Source organism: Elephantulus edwardii, unplaced genomic scaffold (genome assembly GCF_000299155.1).
Source record: "Elephantulus edwardii isolate Elephantulus edwardi_28Jun2011 unplaced genomic scaffold, EleEdw1.0 scaffold00340, whole genome shotgun sequence".
Classification (NCBI taxonomy): domain Eukaryota; kingdom Metazoa; phylum Chordata; class Mammalia; order Macroscelidea; family Macroscelididae; genus Elephantulus; species Elephantulus edwardii.
The window spans coordinates 1,519,698-1,539,247 of NW_006400090.1; the positions used below are offsets into that span (position 1 = coordinate 1,519,698).

The 19,550-nt window shown below is 44.3% G+C and overlaps 1 protein-coding gene across 7 annotated transcripts in view; it reads left to right on the forward strand.

The window, feature by feature from the left end:
- The window catches only part of ATP6V0A1 (ATPase, H+ transporting, lysosomal V0 subunit a1), a 60,137-nt gene that overhangs the window by 32,950 nt on the left and 7,637 nt on the right, over positions 1 to 19,550 (forward strand). For 3 of the 7 annotated variants that reach the window (XM_006901663.1, XM_006901665.1, XM_006901661.1), the window contains 8 exons: positions 413 to 503; positions 5,307 to 5,425; positions 6,821 to 7,037; positions 7,436 to 7,543; positions 12,087 to 12,194; positions 13,058 to 13,075; positions 17,530 to 17,647; positions 17,938 to 18,109. In XM_006901663.1, the coding sequence (XP_006901725.1) occupies positions 413 to 503; positions 5,307 to 5,425; positions 6,821 to 7,037; positions 7,436 to 7,543; positions 12,087 to 12,194; positions 13,058 to 13,075; positions 17,530 to 17,647; positions 17,938 to 18,109 (951 nt within the window). Of the gene's footprint in view, positions 1 to 412; positions 504 to 5,306; positions 5,426 to 6,820; positions 7,038 to 7,435; positions 7,544 to 12,086; positions 12,195 to 13,057; positions 13,076 to 17,529; positions 17,648 to 17,937; positions 18,111 to 19,550 lie in introns of those variants that run through there. The other 4 variants (XM_006901664.1, XM_006901662.1, XM_006901666.1 and 1 more) reach the window with 2 other exon arrangements.

Below are 19,550 nucleotides of genomic sequence, written 5' to 3' on the forward strand. Positions count from 1 at the left end.
TGTGGTTGGCGCAGGATAGAGCAGGGTTTAGAGCTGTTGTGCATAGGGTCGCTATGAGTCGGAAACGACTCGATGGCACATAACAACAACAACAACCCTTCTCCAACTCCACGACTCGAATGCATCAGTGTTTCTTCTGTAATCCTTAATCATTATCCAGCTTTCATATGTCTAGCAAGTGATGTGATAGACCATGATCTAAATCATGGTCTCACCTACAGAGTGTGTGTGTGTGTGTGTGTGTGTGTGTGTTTCTTTTTGTTATTTCTGATTTCTCATTCTAAGTTGCTAGTCTCTCTTCCATTGAAGAGATACGAGAACTGTAGTAGTTTATATTAGGCCCAGTTTCTGGGGCCAGTAGTTTCCTTTTCTTTAATAAAAAAGAAATCTGACTTTGTTCCTAATGTGCTAGGGAGGAGACCCTTCGGGGGAATCCTGTTCTCCAGCTAAACCCAGCCGTCCCTGGAGTTTTTGGAGGACCATACCCTTTTGGCATTGATCCGGTAAGAGCACTTCTTTCTTACATGTCTAACACCAGAGTGTTAACTATAACCCCGAAGTGAGAGATTTAAAGAGAAATAGCTATTTGATTTTAGGTTGCCATGTTTTTGGGAAACGTTGGTAGATTTGTCCAGAATGCATCAAAGCCCTGAGAGACTCAAGTGCCTTGGGGAACTAAACATTTCTTCCTGCACAGCTTATTTCAGGGAGAGTCAATAATATTGACTCTGGGGGAGCTCTGGTGGCCTAGTGGCAAGGAGCTGCAACTACAATCCCAGAGGTGCACGGTTCGAATCCACCAGATGCTCTGCCGGAGAAGGAGGGGCAATCTTCTCCTGTACCAGTCAGATCTGATTTGACGGTACACGCACACAAAAATAATAAAATTTAAAAAAAAATAAAATAATATTGACTCTGGAAAGATTTCTTTTCTTGACTTCTTCCAAGTTTATAATTTATTTTTACACAGTTTGGATTTTATTTTTACATAGTTTGGATTTTATTTTTAGCTAGATGTTTAACAAAACAGAAATAGCTTTTCCCTTTGAATATCATATTTCCTTTCTTATCTTTGCATATTTATAAATACTTACCTTGGAATGTAATTTTTTAAAAACCACTTAGACAAATAAGGTATGATCAAACCTTTTGTATTATATGCTTAAAAGAATCAAAGGGTTGTGTTTTTTTTTACAGTAAGCATTAGTTAACAAACAGCTCATTGTGGTTGAGTGGAACTGGCTCATAGCTGACCCTCCAGTGGCTTTTCTGAGGCTATAAGTCACAAAGGCGGAGCTTGCCCTCTTTCTGCTGAGTCCCAGCCGGTAGATCCAGAGTGCAAGAGAGGTGCCGCCTTTGGGTTAGCAGCTCAGCTCCCTGGTGACCAGAAGAACTAGGTGGTGCCCTTCTACCACTGCTGGCCACTCTGAAAGGGTTCACAGTCAAAGATCCTGGATAGAGTGGGAGCTAAGTGTTGAACGGAACTCAAAATCTAAACATAGCCAGCCTTACTGGTCTGATAGAGACTAGGGGACCACCTGACACAATACCTTTAGCTGCTCTTTAAGTCTGGAACTCTTCCCTGTGGCACAACTTTCATTCATACACTTGACAGATCTAGAAGGTGAAAAATAACACCAGGAAGGTACTCAGTCCTTAGGATTATAACTTATACAAGATCAAAAGGGAAGTATTTATAGTGCTAGAAGATACAGCGGTGCTAGAGCTCAGAAGGCTTGTAGGGAGAAGATAAAAGGATGACTAGGAGCAAGAACCACAGCGAGAGTGGAAAGAGGGTTATTACAGTGTGAGGGTCACAGTCATTGTCTTTTGTGCTGTGTAGCTGCAGACCTGGCTTGTCTGTATGTGTTCTGTGTTGTGTTCTTATTTGTCATTTCTTCCAAGTAATGATTTCTCTCAGAGAAACAGAATAAACAACAACAACATTGCCCAGCCTACCTGGACAATAATTTTAAGATATGACTCTTACCCTCAAATGGCTTTGTTGTTGTCGCTGAATTGCCTGCAAGTTGGCATAGCAGGTGTGTGCACAGCAGAAGGAAGCATGTCTAGCCCTGTGACTGAGCTCGTGTGAGGTGTGTCTCGCTCCACCTCCTTGAGGGTCTTCCTCTTTTCCAGCAACCCTTTGTTTTACCAGATAGAGGTACCATGTCTTTCTCCAGATTCTGCCTTGGAGTTTGATAATTATACTATTACGTTACATTTATATAGGGCCCTCTAGTTACACAATTGTTTTTGTATGTTTACTTTTTAAGCACCTCTCATTTGATGCCTCTGGGTAAACGTTAAGATTGAGGTTTCTATAGAACATGTATAGAAATAAATGTCCATGGAGCAATTGGAATGCAAACCTGAATTGTCAGGCAAGATGAAGCTGGAGAGAATCAATTACAAGTTGCCAGGTCATCTAGGATGAGTTCTTTATGGAGAACTAGGTGTGGAGGAGTCTGGTTTATCAGACTCCAGTGTTTGCACTTTAACATAGAGGTGATATTGAGACCTCGAGGGAGGTATTGACATTGGGAAATGTCTGTGTCAGAGTTGTAATTTGGGAACATTAATCTGGTTGCCAAATGGAGGAAGAGAGAACTGTCAGAAAGTTATCACAGGCATGCAAGTCTTAGGTGACAAGAGCTTCAGGCAGTTGATAAATGAACATGGCACCACCAGAATGCACTCAGTAAAGCACGGACTATTGGGGATATCTACAACTCTATTTATTCAACAAATATTTTCTAAGGAACCAAAAGGAAAGATGGAGGAGAAATTTATCAATTAGAGACTAAGAGCGGTATTAGCATTCGCCCAGTACAAACTTTATGTGGAACCTCATTCGTACATGAGGAGCTCCGGTAGTGGAGTTCATCGAGTTCTACACCTCCAGTAACCCAAAGGCAGTGTCTCTCTGGCAGTTCACATTCACCAGCAGCTCCTCAGGAGAAAGATGGGCAGTCTCCTCCCATGCAGTCTTCAGCCTCCCTAAGTCCCATTGGTGAGTCAGCTATGAGTTGCTTCCAATTAGATGGCAATAAGAGAATTTTTATTCATAAATAAATATTTAAAGAAATGTTTGGAGACAATCAGAGAAATTTAAATACTGACTGCTCATGATTTAAAAGAATCATTGTTGGTTTTTATTTTTTTTTAATAGTTGAGTTTTTAAATTAAATTTTATTAATTTTAATGAACATTTACAGAGATTTTGGATTTCCATTCATTCATTGTTGCACTGTTTTCTCTACCCCTCCAGTTCATTCCTCTTTTTTTTCCCCCTTGAAAGTCTGTTTTAATTATCCCATTGCCACAGTGCTTGTCAAAACCAGTTCTGATTAATCTCCTTTGTCACTGTGTCCTTTGCCATTCCCTATCTCTCCTCCCTGAGAGAGACTTCACCCTGATTCATAAGGAAAAGGGGACGGCGTATTCTCTTAGTAAAAGAATCATTGTTGATACTTTTGAGCGTGATAACAGTGTTAAGGTCCTGTTTTTAAAAAGACTTTTATCTTTCCGGCGGTGCCCTCCACATGCCAACAGGCCTCTCACAAAGGGTCTCCTTCATCCCGCTCCAGAGGAGAAGAGGGAACAGAGGAAGAAGTGTCTGGTGCAGAGTCCGAGTTCGTATTTCATGGACGTGAAAAGCCCAGGGTGCTCTAAAACCATCACAGTCTTCAGCCGTGCACAAACTGTAGCTTTTGTGCTGGCTACTCCGCTGTTCTCTGTCAGCCTGCAGGAGGAGAAGCAAGGCTTACAGAAGGCTGCTCCTGCAGACGGAAGCCGCACTCAGAAAAACACGCTGAATCAAGAGGAATGGGAAACTATCTTAATAAACACAGTTTGAATTTAAAAAGTTACTTTTACCTTTTAGAGATCTATACTGAAAAACAATTAAATGGTATGTGGGCCACCTGCAGAAAGCTGAAACAGGATCCACATCTCATACCATACACAAAAAATCAACTCAAGGTGGATCAGAAACCTGGGAGTAAAGCCCAAAACCATAACGTTCTTAAGAGACAAACTGGGATCAAGCTTTGAAGCACAGTCCAAGGTATAAAGAGACTGCCAGATACAACCAGAAATGCACAATCTAAAGAGGATAAAATTGATGCATGGACCTTCTAAAGATTAAATCTCTATGCAGATCAAAAACTTTTTCCAACAGGGTGAAAAGAAAACCTACAGACTGAGAACAAACATTTGGTAATACCATCTCAGATAAGAGTCTTTTATAACAAAAGTTTACAGAATACTCCTGGGCCTCTACAAGAAAAAGACTGATAACCCAATTAGGTAAAATGCGCAAAAGACATGGAAAGAATTTTCACAGAGAATGATATTTGAATGGCAAACAGACACATGAAGAAATGCTCCAAATCACTGGCAATAAGAGAGATGCAAATCAAAACCACAATGAGGTACCATCTCACTCCAGTAAGAGTGGCAAACTTTAACAGGGCAGCAAGTAATAGATGTTGGAGAGGATGTAGCGAGAAAGGAACTCATACATTGTTGGTGGGATTGTAAAATGGGGCAACCATTCTGGAAGGCAGTTTGGCACTTCCTCAAAAAGCTGAACATAGAAATTCCATATGACCCAGCTATTCCACTACTTGGAATATACCCTGAGAATATAAGAACTGAGATTTTCACACCAATGTTCATAGCAGCATTACTCACCATCTCAAGAACATGGAAACAGCCCAAATGTCCAACCACAAATGAATGGATTGAGAAATTATGGTACATTCACACAACAGAATACTATGCAGCATGCAGGAGCAATAACTTTGTAAATTATTACCTAACTTGGGAGGGACTGGAGAGCATTATACTGAGTGAATTAACTCAGTCCCATAAGAATAAATATTGTATAAAACCATAACTGTCGAATGAATATAAGGATCAAGGTGAGGGGATGGAAGCAGAGTCATGTGGATGTCTAGAGGAAGGAGGGATTAATCATTGGGTTGTACAATTTGATGGGTGGGGGGAGTGAGGGAAATTGAAAGAATTTGTTTAAATTTATATTCAAATTTTATAAATAAAGTAGTAGAAAAAAATAATATAGAGATGGGAAGTGGATAGGGGTATGATGAAGCAAAATTGGTATTGAGCTAGGTAATAGTAAATTGTTGAAGTTAGATGACAAGTACATGAAAATTTATTAAACTGTTCTCTTTGGTATTTTCCATAATTAAAAAAAATCAACCACTTTTTAAGTGGCTATGTGATATTTTCACTCTGGGCTTCTTTATAAACCTTTTTATTTTCTTGTGTTGTGACAGATTTGGAATATTGCCACCAATAAACTGACCTTCCTCAACTCTTTCAAGATGAAGATGTCTGTTATCCTTGGTATTTTCCATATGATGTTTGGAGTCACCCTGAGCCTCTTCAACCATGCGTAAATTGCTATTTCTGTCATAAGAATGATTTATGTAGATTATACTTTTGCCTAAAGACATCATAGCACTACTGGGGAGTGATTTCTAATTCAGAATCCCATTTCACATTGTAAATGTGCTTTTATAAAAACTCATCTTCACTGAGCCTTAATATTAATATTGGTACTAATTTCATTGCTAATTCATTGCAATCTCATTCCAAGCAATCAGCTGCCTCTGAAAACCCACCAGAGGGTCAGCTATGGGTCGATTGTGACTCAACAGTACACAACAACACAAATTTCATTACAGTAAATATCTCTTTTAAAAAATTTGAACACCTGGCCAAGTGCCCGCCCCCCACCAGGACGGCCTAGGCCCCACCCCCCCAGTCAGCCAGGGCGGGAGGTGGGGGTAGAACACAGGTGGACAGCCCAGCCTAGTCGGGCTTGCCCCTAGTGTTTAGTTAGGTTTTTTTAAAAACATCAGTGGGCCCCTCTCCCCCTTCCCTGGTCTTGAAGGTACTTGAATATTGGAGCTGAAGGCGAGAATTTCGTGCCCAGGCCCCCTTTCCCGGGGTCCCCTCCTGTTCCCAAGTCTGGAATGATCAGTACCATCTCGGTGGCGGGGGGTGTTGGTCTAGTGCCCTCTCCCTGGCTCTCCGCTGACCTGGAGCTGTGGACTGGTTTTTCCAAAGATGCGCTGTTGCTCTTCCAAGCGGGCTTGGGGTACTGGCCGCCTACCCTCCAAGCCCCACCATTTCTCCACCCCCAGTGATTCCACTTTTGCAACTGTGGGTTCCCTGCATTTTTGTAACCAGAATGAAACATGGTCCCCTCCGCCTGAGGGGGTTGGCGAGCAGCTCATGGTGACACGCCAGAAGGGCCAGCTGAGCTCGTACTGTGAAAGCGGTCCAGGGACACAGTCTTCCAATGTCCAGATGTGGAAAGACAAATTTTTTTTCAGATGTTTTTAAAAGTGGGGGGAAACATCCAAGCACTTTACCTTTATTGCACCAGGTGAACTGATCCAGCTCAAAAGTTTTCCCTTTACACCAACTATGAACGCCAGAGTTTTGTAAGGATTTAATAAAAGTCATAAAAAGAAAAAAAATTTTAACAATTTTCATCAAAACGAGTTCCTTCTTCACCACATAATTCACATGAAGTTAGAGAACTGTTTGTAAGAATATGTGGATTTTTAAGTCATTTTTTTTTAGTTGACGATGACACAGACAGCTCATGGTCACAGAGTTTGGCAGTGAGAGTTCGTTCTGAAGTCTTTTTGCTTCTAGTATGTTTGGCTGCAGCTGCATAAATGAAGGAAGACATGAAGTAGACAGATTGAGGACTCCGTCCCATGTAGGGATGGGCCCACAGCTGCACACTCTTAACATTCTCTCTCTCTCTTTTTAGCTATTTCAAGAAACCCCTGAATATCTACTTTGGCTTTATACCTGAAATAATCTTCATAACCTCCTTGTTTGGCTACTTGGTCATCCTCATTTTTTACAAGTGGACAGCCTATGATGCTCATACTTCTGAAAAAGCACCAAGCCTCTTGATCCATTTTATAAATATGTTCATCTTTTCTTACCCAGACTCTGGTAATACAATGCTGTACTCTGGACAGGTGCGTCAATCCAGAGGTGGGCTGTCTTAATTAGATGGTTACTATAAGCCACATATTTCTCTGACCCAGACAAAGCTCAGGAAAATCATCTTTCTGTAGTATTTGATTTTTCACTCTATGCCTCCCAGATCTAAACTCAGCCCATCCTCCATACATTGGAAATGTTCTCTATGATTTCTGTATCCTAAAATGGTAAGACTTAGAATTCCCATTCTATAGGTCAGTTTGTTCCTGAGTTTTGCCATAACATCTGCTATTATTTTGAGAAACTGGATATTGATATTTTTAGGTTAGTTAGAGAGGAAAAAACTCTGTTTAGATGGAAATTTGTGCTGTAGTTGGAAACTTATATGTTTAATTAATGGACTTTGATGTGTATGTCTTCTCCTTCATTACAGAAAGGAATCCAGTGTTTCCTGGTAGTAGTTGCACTACTGTGTGTTCCTTGGATGCTACTGTTTAAACCACTGGTCCTTCGCCATCAATATTTGAGGAGAAAGCATTTGGTGGGTGTATTTTTTGTTGCTAAAAGCTACTAGACCTGATTGGGGTTTGTTTTTTTTTTTTTTTTAGATAAAGTCAATTAAATTAGCCTCCCCATTGGAGACTCTTAAGTGTTCACAAGTCTATATACTCTTCAAATACATTTGCATTGCATACCCAAAGCACGGGTCCTGTTGGAGTCACAGACTGTGTTTGCCGTGCAGACATCTGGCTTCAGCTTTGAGGAGCTAGAATAGACAGAACAAGTCCTACATTTTGAACTGCCCTGGGTGTTACTCTGTGCTCATCAAAACCCAGGCCCGGGCCTGTCAGCATGCAGCATCAGCCAGAGCAAGGCTGTAGATGCTGCAGACACACAAACCCACACCTGTGGTTTGTCTGGGCAACCACAGAGCTGACAAGGAAACATTTTCTTTTAAAATAAGACCATGCTACTCTTACCAACAAAAACACCTAGGGAAAGGTTTGCTTTAAAGCACATTGTTTTACTTACGGTTTTGTTAGTGGTGGTTTTTTTTCTTTTTCAAAAGCAGCATACATACATGTGTTCACTCAGTGCATGTGTGTGAGTTCTCTCCACACATACAAAGTTAAGTTGCCAAATGTTGAGTGTTGTGCGTGGTTTCTGGCTATCCAAGAGTGCTTCCTTACTACACTCTGGGAAAATCCCAACGATCTTGTTGCATGACTCTTGTACAGCTGTTTGAGTATTACCCCTGTTGGAACAGCTGAGTTACAAGACCCTCCTTCTCCCTTTTCTGACCATCTTCATCCTCCCATGTACCCTCCATTCGTCTCCCCCTTCACTCCCTCCCTCTTCTGTTTTCTTCTCCTTTCCTCTTTTCTTCCATTCACTATCAGGAAGGGCAACCTGTGGAGGCCCCAGTCAGCCCAACCCCGAGCCAGCAGGGACTAGAGGCAGCAGCGGCTGCAACAGTGAGTGCAATTCCAACCAGCAGACCATCACATTGTGTTAAAGAGGTGACAATCAGTTCAGCAGGATTCTTTAAACTGTACGGAGAGCATGGAGCCCGCATGCTCTTGGGAAGTATGCCCTTGTTCCTCCTTGAAATGATGGCAGAAGAGATTTCCACCTCTTAGGAATAGATTCAGATACCATCTTTACCCTTGGTCTACTAAGTTTCTAGTCAAATATGTAAGTACAGTCATGTCCATGAAACCAAAGTTGCTGTTGTACTTTTCTGAGTCCCATTATCTTACTCCAAGGCAGCAGCTCTTGGACTCATCCACTTTCATGTCTGTATTTGGGCCAATGTGTTAGATGATTTTTTCAGCCTGGAAATGAAAGCATCTCTGTGATTTTAGATTGGTTTTCCTGCACTTTAAAATTCTACTTCAGCATGATGCTTGGACGTAAGATAGTCCTCTTTAGCAATGACTTACCCTCTTTCCTTCAGAAGCATAGTGGGGTCCGCTGTTTTGTGAGGGACTCAGAAGCCCTTGTGTCCCCATGGCTCCAGTGAGACCTCCGCTCACCTTTGTGTCTCATTGTGTGTACTACACGTCTGGCATCACAACCAAAAGCGTCTTCTGTCTTGTTCTTCCACTTTCACAACTACTTCGTGACTCAAGGAACAATGCTTTGTATGTTGGGCTTTTGAATATTTGTCTTTTTAAAAAATCTCTTTAACTGACACTATCTTGTGCTAATATCTAAATTAGCCCAGTGTATTCTAGGTAAGAGTCTTAAAATCCCAGTGGAAAAGTACATCTGTGTTCTAGTCAGACCATGTTCTTTCACAGAAAATAAAATATTTAAATAACTAAATATCTTCTATAGGTGCTTCCAGTCATTTTATGCTATTTGAAATCATCCTTCCAGAACTAGTCTTAAAGGGCTGATATTTTGAGTTAGAAGATATTTTAATGTTGCTGCTTAAAATTACTTTCAGGTTGGGACTTTACTCTCTCCTTTGTTATGAGGATAAAAAGAAAAGCCCTTTAGTGATTTGGTAGCCCATTCATTGATGTTCTTTCCATGTACTATTCTTTCTGCTACCTTAAATACATAGAAGATGTGCTGCTGAGAACATGTGGGAGCTTTTATACCTCACCCCTCTTCTGTGTTGCTCTCCCAGGTCAAAGTCTCCAGGCCGGGAGGCTGTACCTTCCCAGAGCCTCCTTGGCCTGTGCACATCTCTGTCTGGAGAACAGCCTGAAAGCATTAGGGTGATCATTCTTCAACAGAGCCCCTACCAAAGTGTTGAGGATTTGAATACTGATCTGATTTTGTTCTGTTCTGTGTCCTCTTGCTGATAAGCAATGTATAATAGTTCCTTTTTTTTTAATTCCCCTCTCTCTCTTTTAAATTTGTTGTTTGTATGTCTCTGATTCCCCTTCCTGTACCTCTCGTTTCCTGTGTTTAGAATAGACATCTAGTAGTGTCAGGCTGGGGAGATTTCACCTGTCTGCTCCTCATGTTATCTGCTGGGTAAGGAGAACTCCAGAAATGATTTTCTGCTTCAGGAGACTTCAAGCCTGAGCCCACCTTCTGTACCCCGTTGCCCAACCTAGGCTCCTCTGGGGTGCCCTGCAGCTAGGCTTACAGGCTCTGCATCTCTTCAGGGTCATCAGGTTTAATACACACATGATATGGAGATGCCCAGAGCTGCAGTGGGTCTCAGACCCAGCCACACATCAGAATCACCTTGTGAACTTTAAATTCCCCCCCCATAGCATATTAAAACAGATTAAGTGGAAAGAAATAAAAATTGCACATAGTCTAATGGCCCTTCCTTATGTGATAAAAGAAAGCTAAATCAAAAGTGTCTTTGGTTATAGAATAAATAGTACTGACTAAAAAGCACAGCCTGACTGCCTCCCCAGGGCATCTCCTCCTTCACAGTGTTATTAGAACTTTTCCTTCAAAACCTCAAAACCTACCAGTGTATACCTGTTTTGTTGTGTACATAGAGTTGGAAATAACCCCAAACTGACCATCTGGTGGGTTTTCAGAGGCAGTTAATCACATGGTAGGAGACTGTTCATTCTTCTCCCATGGAGCAGCTGGTGGTCTCGAAGGATATGCCTTCAGGATTGCAGCATAACTTCTTGCCACTAGGCCACCAGAGTTCCATTTATATTGATAAAAATAAATAATGTTTTAAACTGTCAAGGTTTTTGCCCCTTAATTTATTAAATTTTAAAATTTATCTTGGAGATGTTTTCATTCTGATTCATATAAAGATGCATCACTCTTTTTTATGGCTGCCTAATAGTCCATAAACGATTCTGGTGAATGAACCAAAATTATATAATCACTGTGGATGAACGTGTTGGTTGTTTCCAATTGTTTGAGATCTATAACAGTGATTAATGCTGGAAACATCCTTGTTCATATATCTCTATAAAGTTTTTGCAAGTGTAATGTTGCTGGCACTGGAATTTAAATTCTGATAGACCTTCCCCAGTGATTATATACTTTCTCTTTAGGATGATATTTATTTTCATTACAGATGTCTGGACCTCATTCCAGACCTAATAATTTTATAGTTTCTATGGAAAAAGTTTGTTAATATGAGACTCTCTGAAGTACCACTTTCAGGGTGATTCTGATGCTCCTGAGAGCCATGGTAGAAGAGGGAGAATTTGCCTGGCACTGAAGTCTGAGCTGAGGATGCCACCTCTGTCCGAGGACCAGGCGTGCCTGTGTATTATCCATGCTGCCATCAGGACACTGTTTCGCAGGAGCAGTCCTCTAGCTCTCACCTTGTTCCACTCACTCCCTCGATGGAACTGTGTAATGTGGTCCTGAGGGCTGCATCTTGGGCTCTTCCCTTGGTGGCAGGTTGGCTCCAATTGGTACCTGTCACACTTTATCCCAATTTAACCTGTTTTTTGAGCTCCATGAAATGAGTCTTTTTGCCTCAATTCTGCATATGAAAACCCTGCTGAAAACTACCTGTGCTGTGAAAAGGAACAAATGTTTTCAAGAAAAGAGCATCTCTTCTTTCTTTTTCTTTTTTTAACCCTTTAATGTTCCTCTAGCCACAGGCTAACATACGTGGAGGTTTGTTCCCTTTCCTTGACCTAGGAAGTCCTTTGTTCCTGGGCAGGACACATCACACTCCTGGAGAGGTTGCTGGAACTCTTGGGCTCCTGTTGAGAGTTTATCGGACCTGGGTAGATCATTCAGCTCTCTCCCATCATAGAAAGTTCGATAGTTCTAGAGAGGTGTGGTGCAGAGACGTATGTACTTCAGAGAGTCTGTTCATTTGAGCATTTTGTTCAGACAGCACTCTGAGTGTTGACCAAGGTGCAGCTGGTGTCTGTGCCACTGGCAGAGCTGCACGTTCTTCGGCAGCAGGACGAGGTGGTGCATGTAGGCTGGGACGGGGCCAGAGCTCAGGTGGGGATTGGTTTTTATTCAGCTATTTTGACCAGTGGATATATATTTTTTTTTTCTGTTGTTAGTATGTATGCTTTTTTTCTGAGGTTTGTTGTACTAATCATTGCCCTTCCCCACCTCACAGAATATCACACTAAAGCCCAGGCAAATTCTACTCTTTCTGTTCATCTGTGTAGGGAACTCTCAACTTTGGTGGGATCAGGGTGGGCAACGGACCGACAGAGGAGGATGCTGAGATTATTCAGCATGACCAGCTCTCCACCCACTCAGAGGACGCGGAAGAGGTAAGATCCAGTGGTGTGGGCCTCCTCTCCTTCCACCTTGGCCAGTCCTCGTCTTGTGTTCCTCAGAGACCACGCTCCAGTCTTCTTAAAAAAGAAAACTTAGAATCCTAATAATCAGCCTGCCTTGTGGCGCTCTTAGGGTGGCAAAATTTTTTTTCAGCGGGCCATTGACCTAACCTTCAGAGCAGTTTTGTTCTGTTGTTGCTTCCGAAATCCATGTTGCACGCAGCATGCTGCCTCCAGATCTAAGTGACTAACCCCAGGCCCCCAGGCAGCATAGGCCCAATATCCCAGCTCTTACGACCACCAACAGGCCATTGACCAGAGCTCCTTCATTCCTCACCCCTTCAGGAAGCATCCTAACTGAAATGGAGGTAATTAATCCCTCATCCCTTCAAAGTCCTAGCCCACTGATTTGTTCTTGTAGATAGTTTGTTTTACCCTTTTTCTGAAAAATTAAGTTACTTGCCTACTTTTTATAGGGAGAATAAAAAATAGGAAAGCCTCTCTAAACATTTCTTTAAAACACCTCAAAGCTCAGTTGTTTGGGGTATTTTTTTTTTAATTCAGTCTCCTTGCATTAAAACGTCAAAACTGAACTTTTGGATCTCATCCATTGTTACGTTCTTTCTAAAGCAAATAGGGGTTGACACCCGAGTGGCTGCATGTTTCAGTCTGGCCACTTTTTAACAAGGAAATCGCCACGGTCAGGAGGGGCTTTTACCAATACGTATCTCAGTGCTTTCCACCCTGCTTTCGCTTTCTGTATGTGCTGAGTTCTTCCTCCAACGTGCCTTGTGCTCATGACTTGTGATTCTGTGTGTGATGTGGCTCCCTACTAAGTGTACATTTATGTTTTCAAGCCTTCCGAGGACGAAGTGGTAAGAAAAAGCTGCCTCTGCCTTTGTGTTGTTTATCTGGGGCTTCTCTTCCCATCCTTGTGATCACTCTGCTGACCCTGTTGCACCCGGGGCCCCACATGACACTGTGCATCCTGCATCTCACTGGCACTTGTAACCAGTGTGTCAACCTGTGCTCTGACAAAGCTCATCTCCATTAACTGCATCTCGTGTCAGTCACCTCTGTCCTTGTCTCATCGACTCTGCTGAGCTCACACCTCTGAGAATGGCTTTTAAAGGAGCTACAAGTAATGTCTGCATTGGCATTCTGGAAGTGACTCCCTTTGGGGCTTAAGCCCCACTCACCTCGGCCATCCTCTCCTGTGACGTTGTGGTTTCTCTGCCACTGGGAGCAGCTGTGTTTCCTCCTGCTCCTCCGAGTGCGTGTGTGCACAGCTCCCCCTCCTCTCTCTGAGATGCAGCCCGTCTCTTCCTGCTGCCCTCATCAGCTTGAAGCTTGCACCTTTGCTCAGGGTCAGCTGTCCTCCTCCATGTGGCCCACGTGGCTTTCAGAAGGTGGCTTTGCCTCTCAGATGCACCCCAGGAAAAAACTCCATCTAAGTGAATTTGGATTTGGGTTTTTAAGGCCTTGCTGCACTGTTTATATCTTCCCCCAAAACTTCTCTGTAAAATACATAGACTTGTGAACTGTGCACTTCTTGCCTGCCTAGCTCTCCTGGGCTAAGGGAGCAGTAGGATGGGAATGATGGGAATGGAAAAACCGCTGTGTAAAAACAGGGCTTTGACCTCCCGAGGCCTAGCAAGGCACCCTCACTAGCATTAGGGAAGCTCAGTGTTCTTCCAGGTCACGCGCCTGTCCAGTCGCTGGCTGAGCTACCAGTAAGGGCTGGTGGGAGTGCCCGTATGTCAGTCAGGAGCCTCCTGGTAACACACTCTCTACCATGTTGCTTTCAAAATACCTTTATGTTAAACACCCTGTACCATTATCATGTTTAGAGTGGTATTTTGTATTGGCATCTACATTTGTAGCCTTGCCCCAGAAGGTTGGACATGTAAATACAGCAGATTTTCATTCCATCTGGCCACCCAGCTCATGTGGCATGCAGCTCCCTTTAGCTTGCTGAATAGTCATAACATTTTATCTTTATCAGGCACACACAGTCTAGTTCCCTAACGCCACGTTTAGATAACCGCAGCAACTATCTAAAGATTTCAAACAAAACAGAGTTTAAAAAGAGCAAAACAAAACTGTCTAGCCTACTTCTTCTAGAACTTGCCCATTTTCCCCTGACTGTGAAAACCTTTGTGCCCGTGTAGGGCATTGCTCCAGCCCCGTGGAAGCAGCACTCCCTGTCTGTGGGGGCACACCTAGGCCAACTGCAGACCAGGCCAGCTGATTGTCTGGGAAGTCTTTAAAGGCTGTAACCTCTTAGCAAGGGTCAGCAGCACCTCTCCTCCCATTATTTCTGTCCAAGTGCATTCATCCCACCCATAGTCATTCATCCATCCATCCCACCGTCTACTCATTCATCCATCCTCCTCCTGCTGTGCACTGTGTGTGGTGCTGCAGAGAAAATGAGGGGGGAACCCCACAATCTTTGCCTTCAAGGAGCTCCCAGACAAATTGAGAAGACAGTCTAGTGGCAAGTACTGTGCTAGAGGTGTGTCCAGTATGCTGCAGGAGCACAGAAGAGGGCGTTAAATAAATCCTGGGGTGGGCAGACGTAGCAGGACCAGGAAAGGACTCCCAAAGCTTAGTCTGGTCAAGCAGGAGTCTCTGCAGGCTGGGAGGAGACAGACTCACCAGTATGTATACTTACTGTCAGAGGCCATCATGTGTGTGGGGTAAGCTTGTATTCAGCTTGCCTAACACACAGTGAGTTGGGGAACAGTGAGAAATGAGACTGGAGATTGGCAGAGATCAGAAATAGCAGGACATTTGGGCCACAGGGAGCCATTAGAAAGCCTCGTGAAACTGGAAGTGACACAGGCATTGCCAAAAATACCTGTAGTAATGATGCGTATGTAGGTGTATTGGATTAGAGAAAGGGCAGTTTCACTGTGTGGAAATCAATCAGTCTCATAAGAGTGGGGAAAGAATTCAAGAGCCGGGAGTGAAGTAAGGATATGCAAGGAGTGTTATAAAGGAAGGGAGTGATGTGAGGTAGTAAGTAGGTAAAAGGTTAGCACCTTGACGGCTCTAGAGAGTCAGAGTATGTAAGCATTCAAGAGTGATGCCCAGACTTGGGTGCCAGGGCAGTTCCCCTAATAAAATTCCTCCTCATTAGACATGGATGTGTAGAAGAAATGGGTCCTGTGAGGTCAGAGTAGTGTAGTCAATCAGTTATCTTGGATAGTGTTGAGTTGGAAGTGCCCGTGGCGTCCCAGGAGGAAATGTACACAGCTGGATGTAAATAGGCAGTGCACAGTGGCCTTGTGTCCATTTGAAAGTCACTACTGGTGGTGGTCATTGAGTGGTGATCTCACAGGAAGATGTAAGGGCTGAGGCCGGAGCTCCAGGTAACCCTCGGCTTATAAGGAAGCAAATGACAGACACTGAGAGAGAAAATCCAGAGTGGAAGGAGGAAAACCAGGGGGAGGCAAGGGGCTCGCGAGGAAGCGAAGAGGTGATAGTGGCCCCTGCGCAGCTGGGACTCCAGAACGTTAGCGTTAACCACTGGGAGGGAAGTGTGACCTTCCTGGGACTGGCTTGTGGAGAAGGCAGAAGCCAGGGTGCAGGAGGGTGAGGAAGGAGTGGATGGGTGGAAAGGAAGCCAGGGTGGGGAACATATGCAGGAAGGTGGCAGAAATTCAAAGTCGGCTTCCTTGCCGCCATAGTTAGGGCCCACGCTGAGTGGCAGACCCCTGCTCCATGCCTGAATGGATCGCTCATAAAATGCTCACATCTTCTGAGGTAGGTAACTGTATTTCCCCTATTGTATAGATGAGTCAACTTGCCCAGGGTTGCAGAGGCGAAGCTGGGAATGAAGGGGCCGAAGTGACAGTCTATCCTCCTCTCCTCTCCTTTTTTAATAGGAGAAACTCAAGGTGGAGTTAAAATGCTGAGAGGCCCTGGTAGACTCAGCCAAGTGGCCACTCCCTTTGCCGAGCGTATAGCAGACTTCTTTTCTCTGAGTGACAGCCAGTAGTGGTGGGAATGCCATTCACTTAGAATTGGGGATTTTCATCAGCTATGAGATTTGAAGAGTCTGTTCAAAGAGAAAAACCAGAAATAACACTGAGTATGGATAGAGGTGGGAGAAAAGGAAGCGCTGGGCCAGCAGTGGTGGGTTGGAGCTGCAGCCTGGGCTGTGATGGCCCTCGAGGCCCAGCCCCTTTCTCATGCCCTGCCAGCATCAATTTCCCAAGACATTTCGGGTATCCTTTGGGAGTCACGTGAGTCTTGAAAGAATCTGTGATAGAAAATAGACTCTGCCCTTGGCCCTAACCGAGGCCTCAAGAGGAGCTGCTTCCCACCCTGCGTGCACATGCTGCTGAGGTTCTGCTCTGGGCTCCGTGGGAGGAGACAGCGGGACTGGACAGCTGTTTGCTCTACCTGGGACCATGAAGGCCCGTGAAGAGCACCTGGTGTGTCTTGATGCCAAGTTGCTTTACACTGGTATTCACCCCAGCTGCGTGGAACAGTCTTAAAAGTGAACTCCCAGCAGCTTGCTTCTGCCCCACCCCTTTACTCTGGAAATAGTTCATGGTGTTGAAAAGAAAACCAGGAATAAAGGAAGGGTGAGGAAAATGCAAACAAGAGATACTGTTCGACCTTAATGAAATGGCCGTGGTGGAATTTGTGACGCTTCTGCAAAAGTTTCCCCTATTTAGTCTTCTAGATATCACAAAGGATAAAGAGGGTATCTTGCCCCCAGAATGCTGTAAAAGTCGTTAAGTGACTGCAGAGGTTCAATATCTTCTCCAGGAACTCCTCCCCTGGTGTCTGCCCCCTGGGTGTGACCCTTCCTGCTCTGGGTGGGTTACACAGAACAGGGGTGCTTCCTTGCCAGCGCCTGGAAGGTGGGGATCAACTACTGCAGGGTTCCCCCCCAGGTCCTTGTGGTGCCACATCCAGGAGGTTCTTTTATTTACCAAGTGCTCTAACTGGGCAAACACTCCCTTCAAGCTCAGGGCCTAACAGGAGAAAAAACAAATGTGCTGAGAAAATGTAATCAAGACGTGGTTCATTACAGTCCACTGTGTGAGGGGAGAGTGGGTGTCCAAGCTGGGGGCTAACTCAGGCAGGATCTCTGAGGGAGGCAGAGCTGAAGAGTGCAGCTACAAGTAATCAGTTCAAAGCTGGGTCGTGCAGGCCCCTCCAGGGTGAGCGAGGTGCTGGGCGTGAGAGTGTAACCCCCTGCCGTCACTCAGGAGAGTTAGTGACAGTGCTCAGACCCAGGCTCCACGGACAAGGCTTCTAGCACATTCTCCACCCTGCCTCTTATCTTCTCTCTGGTTTCTTCCCACAACAGTTTGACTTTGGGGACACCATGGTCCACCAGGCCATTCACACCATCGAGTACTGCCTGGGCTGCATATCCAACACTGCCTCCTACCTGCGGCTCTGGGCCCTCAGCCTTGCTCACGCACGTGAGTATAGCTTTCCCAGACTGAGAATGATGGTCTTTCCGTGTCTGGGTGGGACTTTGAGTAGAGTGGAATTGCTTAAAGGTTCTACAATTCTTGAGGATCCTAAATGCAGGGAGCACAGTAATGGTTTAGACAGAGTCAGCACTTTTCCCAGGTTCACAGCACACAGTGGTTTCATAAGGGCCACCGGAAGGCCTGCAGGTGAGGCATGGGCGTGGCAGAGCCACACACAAGAGCATCAGCTGCCACTTGCCACTGTCAACTGATGTTGTGTCTCTCCCCTCCACCAGAGCTGTCTGAGGTGCTTTGGACCATGGTGATCCACATGGGGCTGAGCGTGAAGAGCTTGGGAGGAGGCTTGGCGCTGTTCTTCATCTTTGCGGCCTTTGCCACCTTGACTGTGGCCATCCTCTTGATCATGGAGGGCCTCTCAGCCTTCCTCCACGCCCTTCGGTTACACTGGTGAGCAGGGGCTAGGACAAGTGCACTGACGAGAGGAGGGGTGGGCATCTTGGGCTTCTGTCTTAAACACGATCCTAGTCTTCACTGGGGTATGGTGTCCAGCAAGCAGGAAGTGCCCACTTTCTCATCATTGCACTCAGGGAGCCACCTCTCCGTGACCTGCAGCAGAAATCACTGCTGGATGTTGTGGGACCACATCTCCCTGCCTTGAGTATTCTCAGTGCCCTTAACTATGGTTGAAAGAGCAGCTGTGGTTTAGGGCTTTTGTTCCTTTGGGATTTGATTCTGGCTTTTCCCGTTAGCTCTGGCATATACTTTTTCTCTTGTCTCCAGAGTAAGAAAGTAGCTCTGAAGATAGACTGTAAGTCCAGGAAGATGCTAGAGCTCTTGGTAGCTGGGTTAATACCTTTGTTCTGCCATGTGCCTGTAGTCCTTGGGCAAGGACCCCTGACACATCTGTTGTGTGGTGAGGGAATTCCTGGATTTGTAGGAGAGAGAGAGTGTGTTTAACATAGAATATAGCTTAAAAGGATCCCTAGTGGTGCAGTGATTTAACACATAACTGCTAACTAAATGGTTAGTAATTAAAATTCACCTGTTGCTCTACAAAGGAAATACTTCTACTTCTAAAAAATATTTATGACCTTGGAAACCCTGTGGATCAATTCTACTCTGTTGTACAGAATTGCTAAATCCAAATTGATTTGATGCTAATTTGTGGGAAACATTTCATGTTTTGCTATTGGCCATCAAGTTGACTACGACTCACAGTAACATTATGAGTATTAACTCTGAACCTTGGCCTATCTCTGATATGCTGATAGGCAATGTCACAGTCACTGTGTCAGTCCACCTCATTTGAGGGTCCTCCCCTCTTTCTCTTTTCCTCACCTTTGCCAGCATGATGTTATTTTCCAAGAATTAGCCCCTCTCAACAACACGTATATGAGGCAAGGTCTCACCATCCTTGCCTCTAAGGACGTCCCTGGTTTCAATTCTTACAAAACGGACAAGTTTATCCTTTTTGGTGATGGACTATTCAGTACTCCCTGCCAAAAGCACAATTAAAAAGGCAGGCATTTTCAGTTGCTTCGTGTGTATTAGAAATTTGGTCACAATGACCAAAGAAGAAAAATTCTTTGTTGTACCCACAAATCTGTGGAGACAGCCAACCCTCAGGGAGTAGACTGTGACCTCAACTAGGGTTGCCACATTTACAAATAAAAATACAGGGCATCCAACTAAATTTACATTTCAGATGCACAACACATGCTTTTAATGTATGTCCCAAATGTGGCATGGGACATACTTATACTGAAAATTGGGTTGCTGTTGTTGTTGTTATTTGCCGTTGAGTCGTTTGCGACTCATAGCGACCCTATGTACAACAGCCCTAAACCCTGCTCTATCCTGTGCCAATTGCATTGCCTCTGACACACCC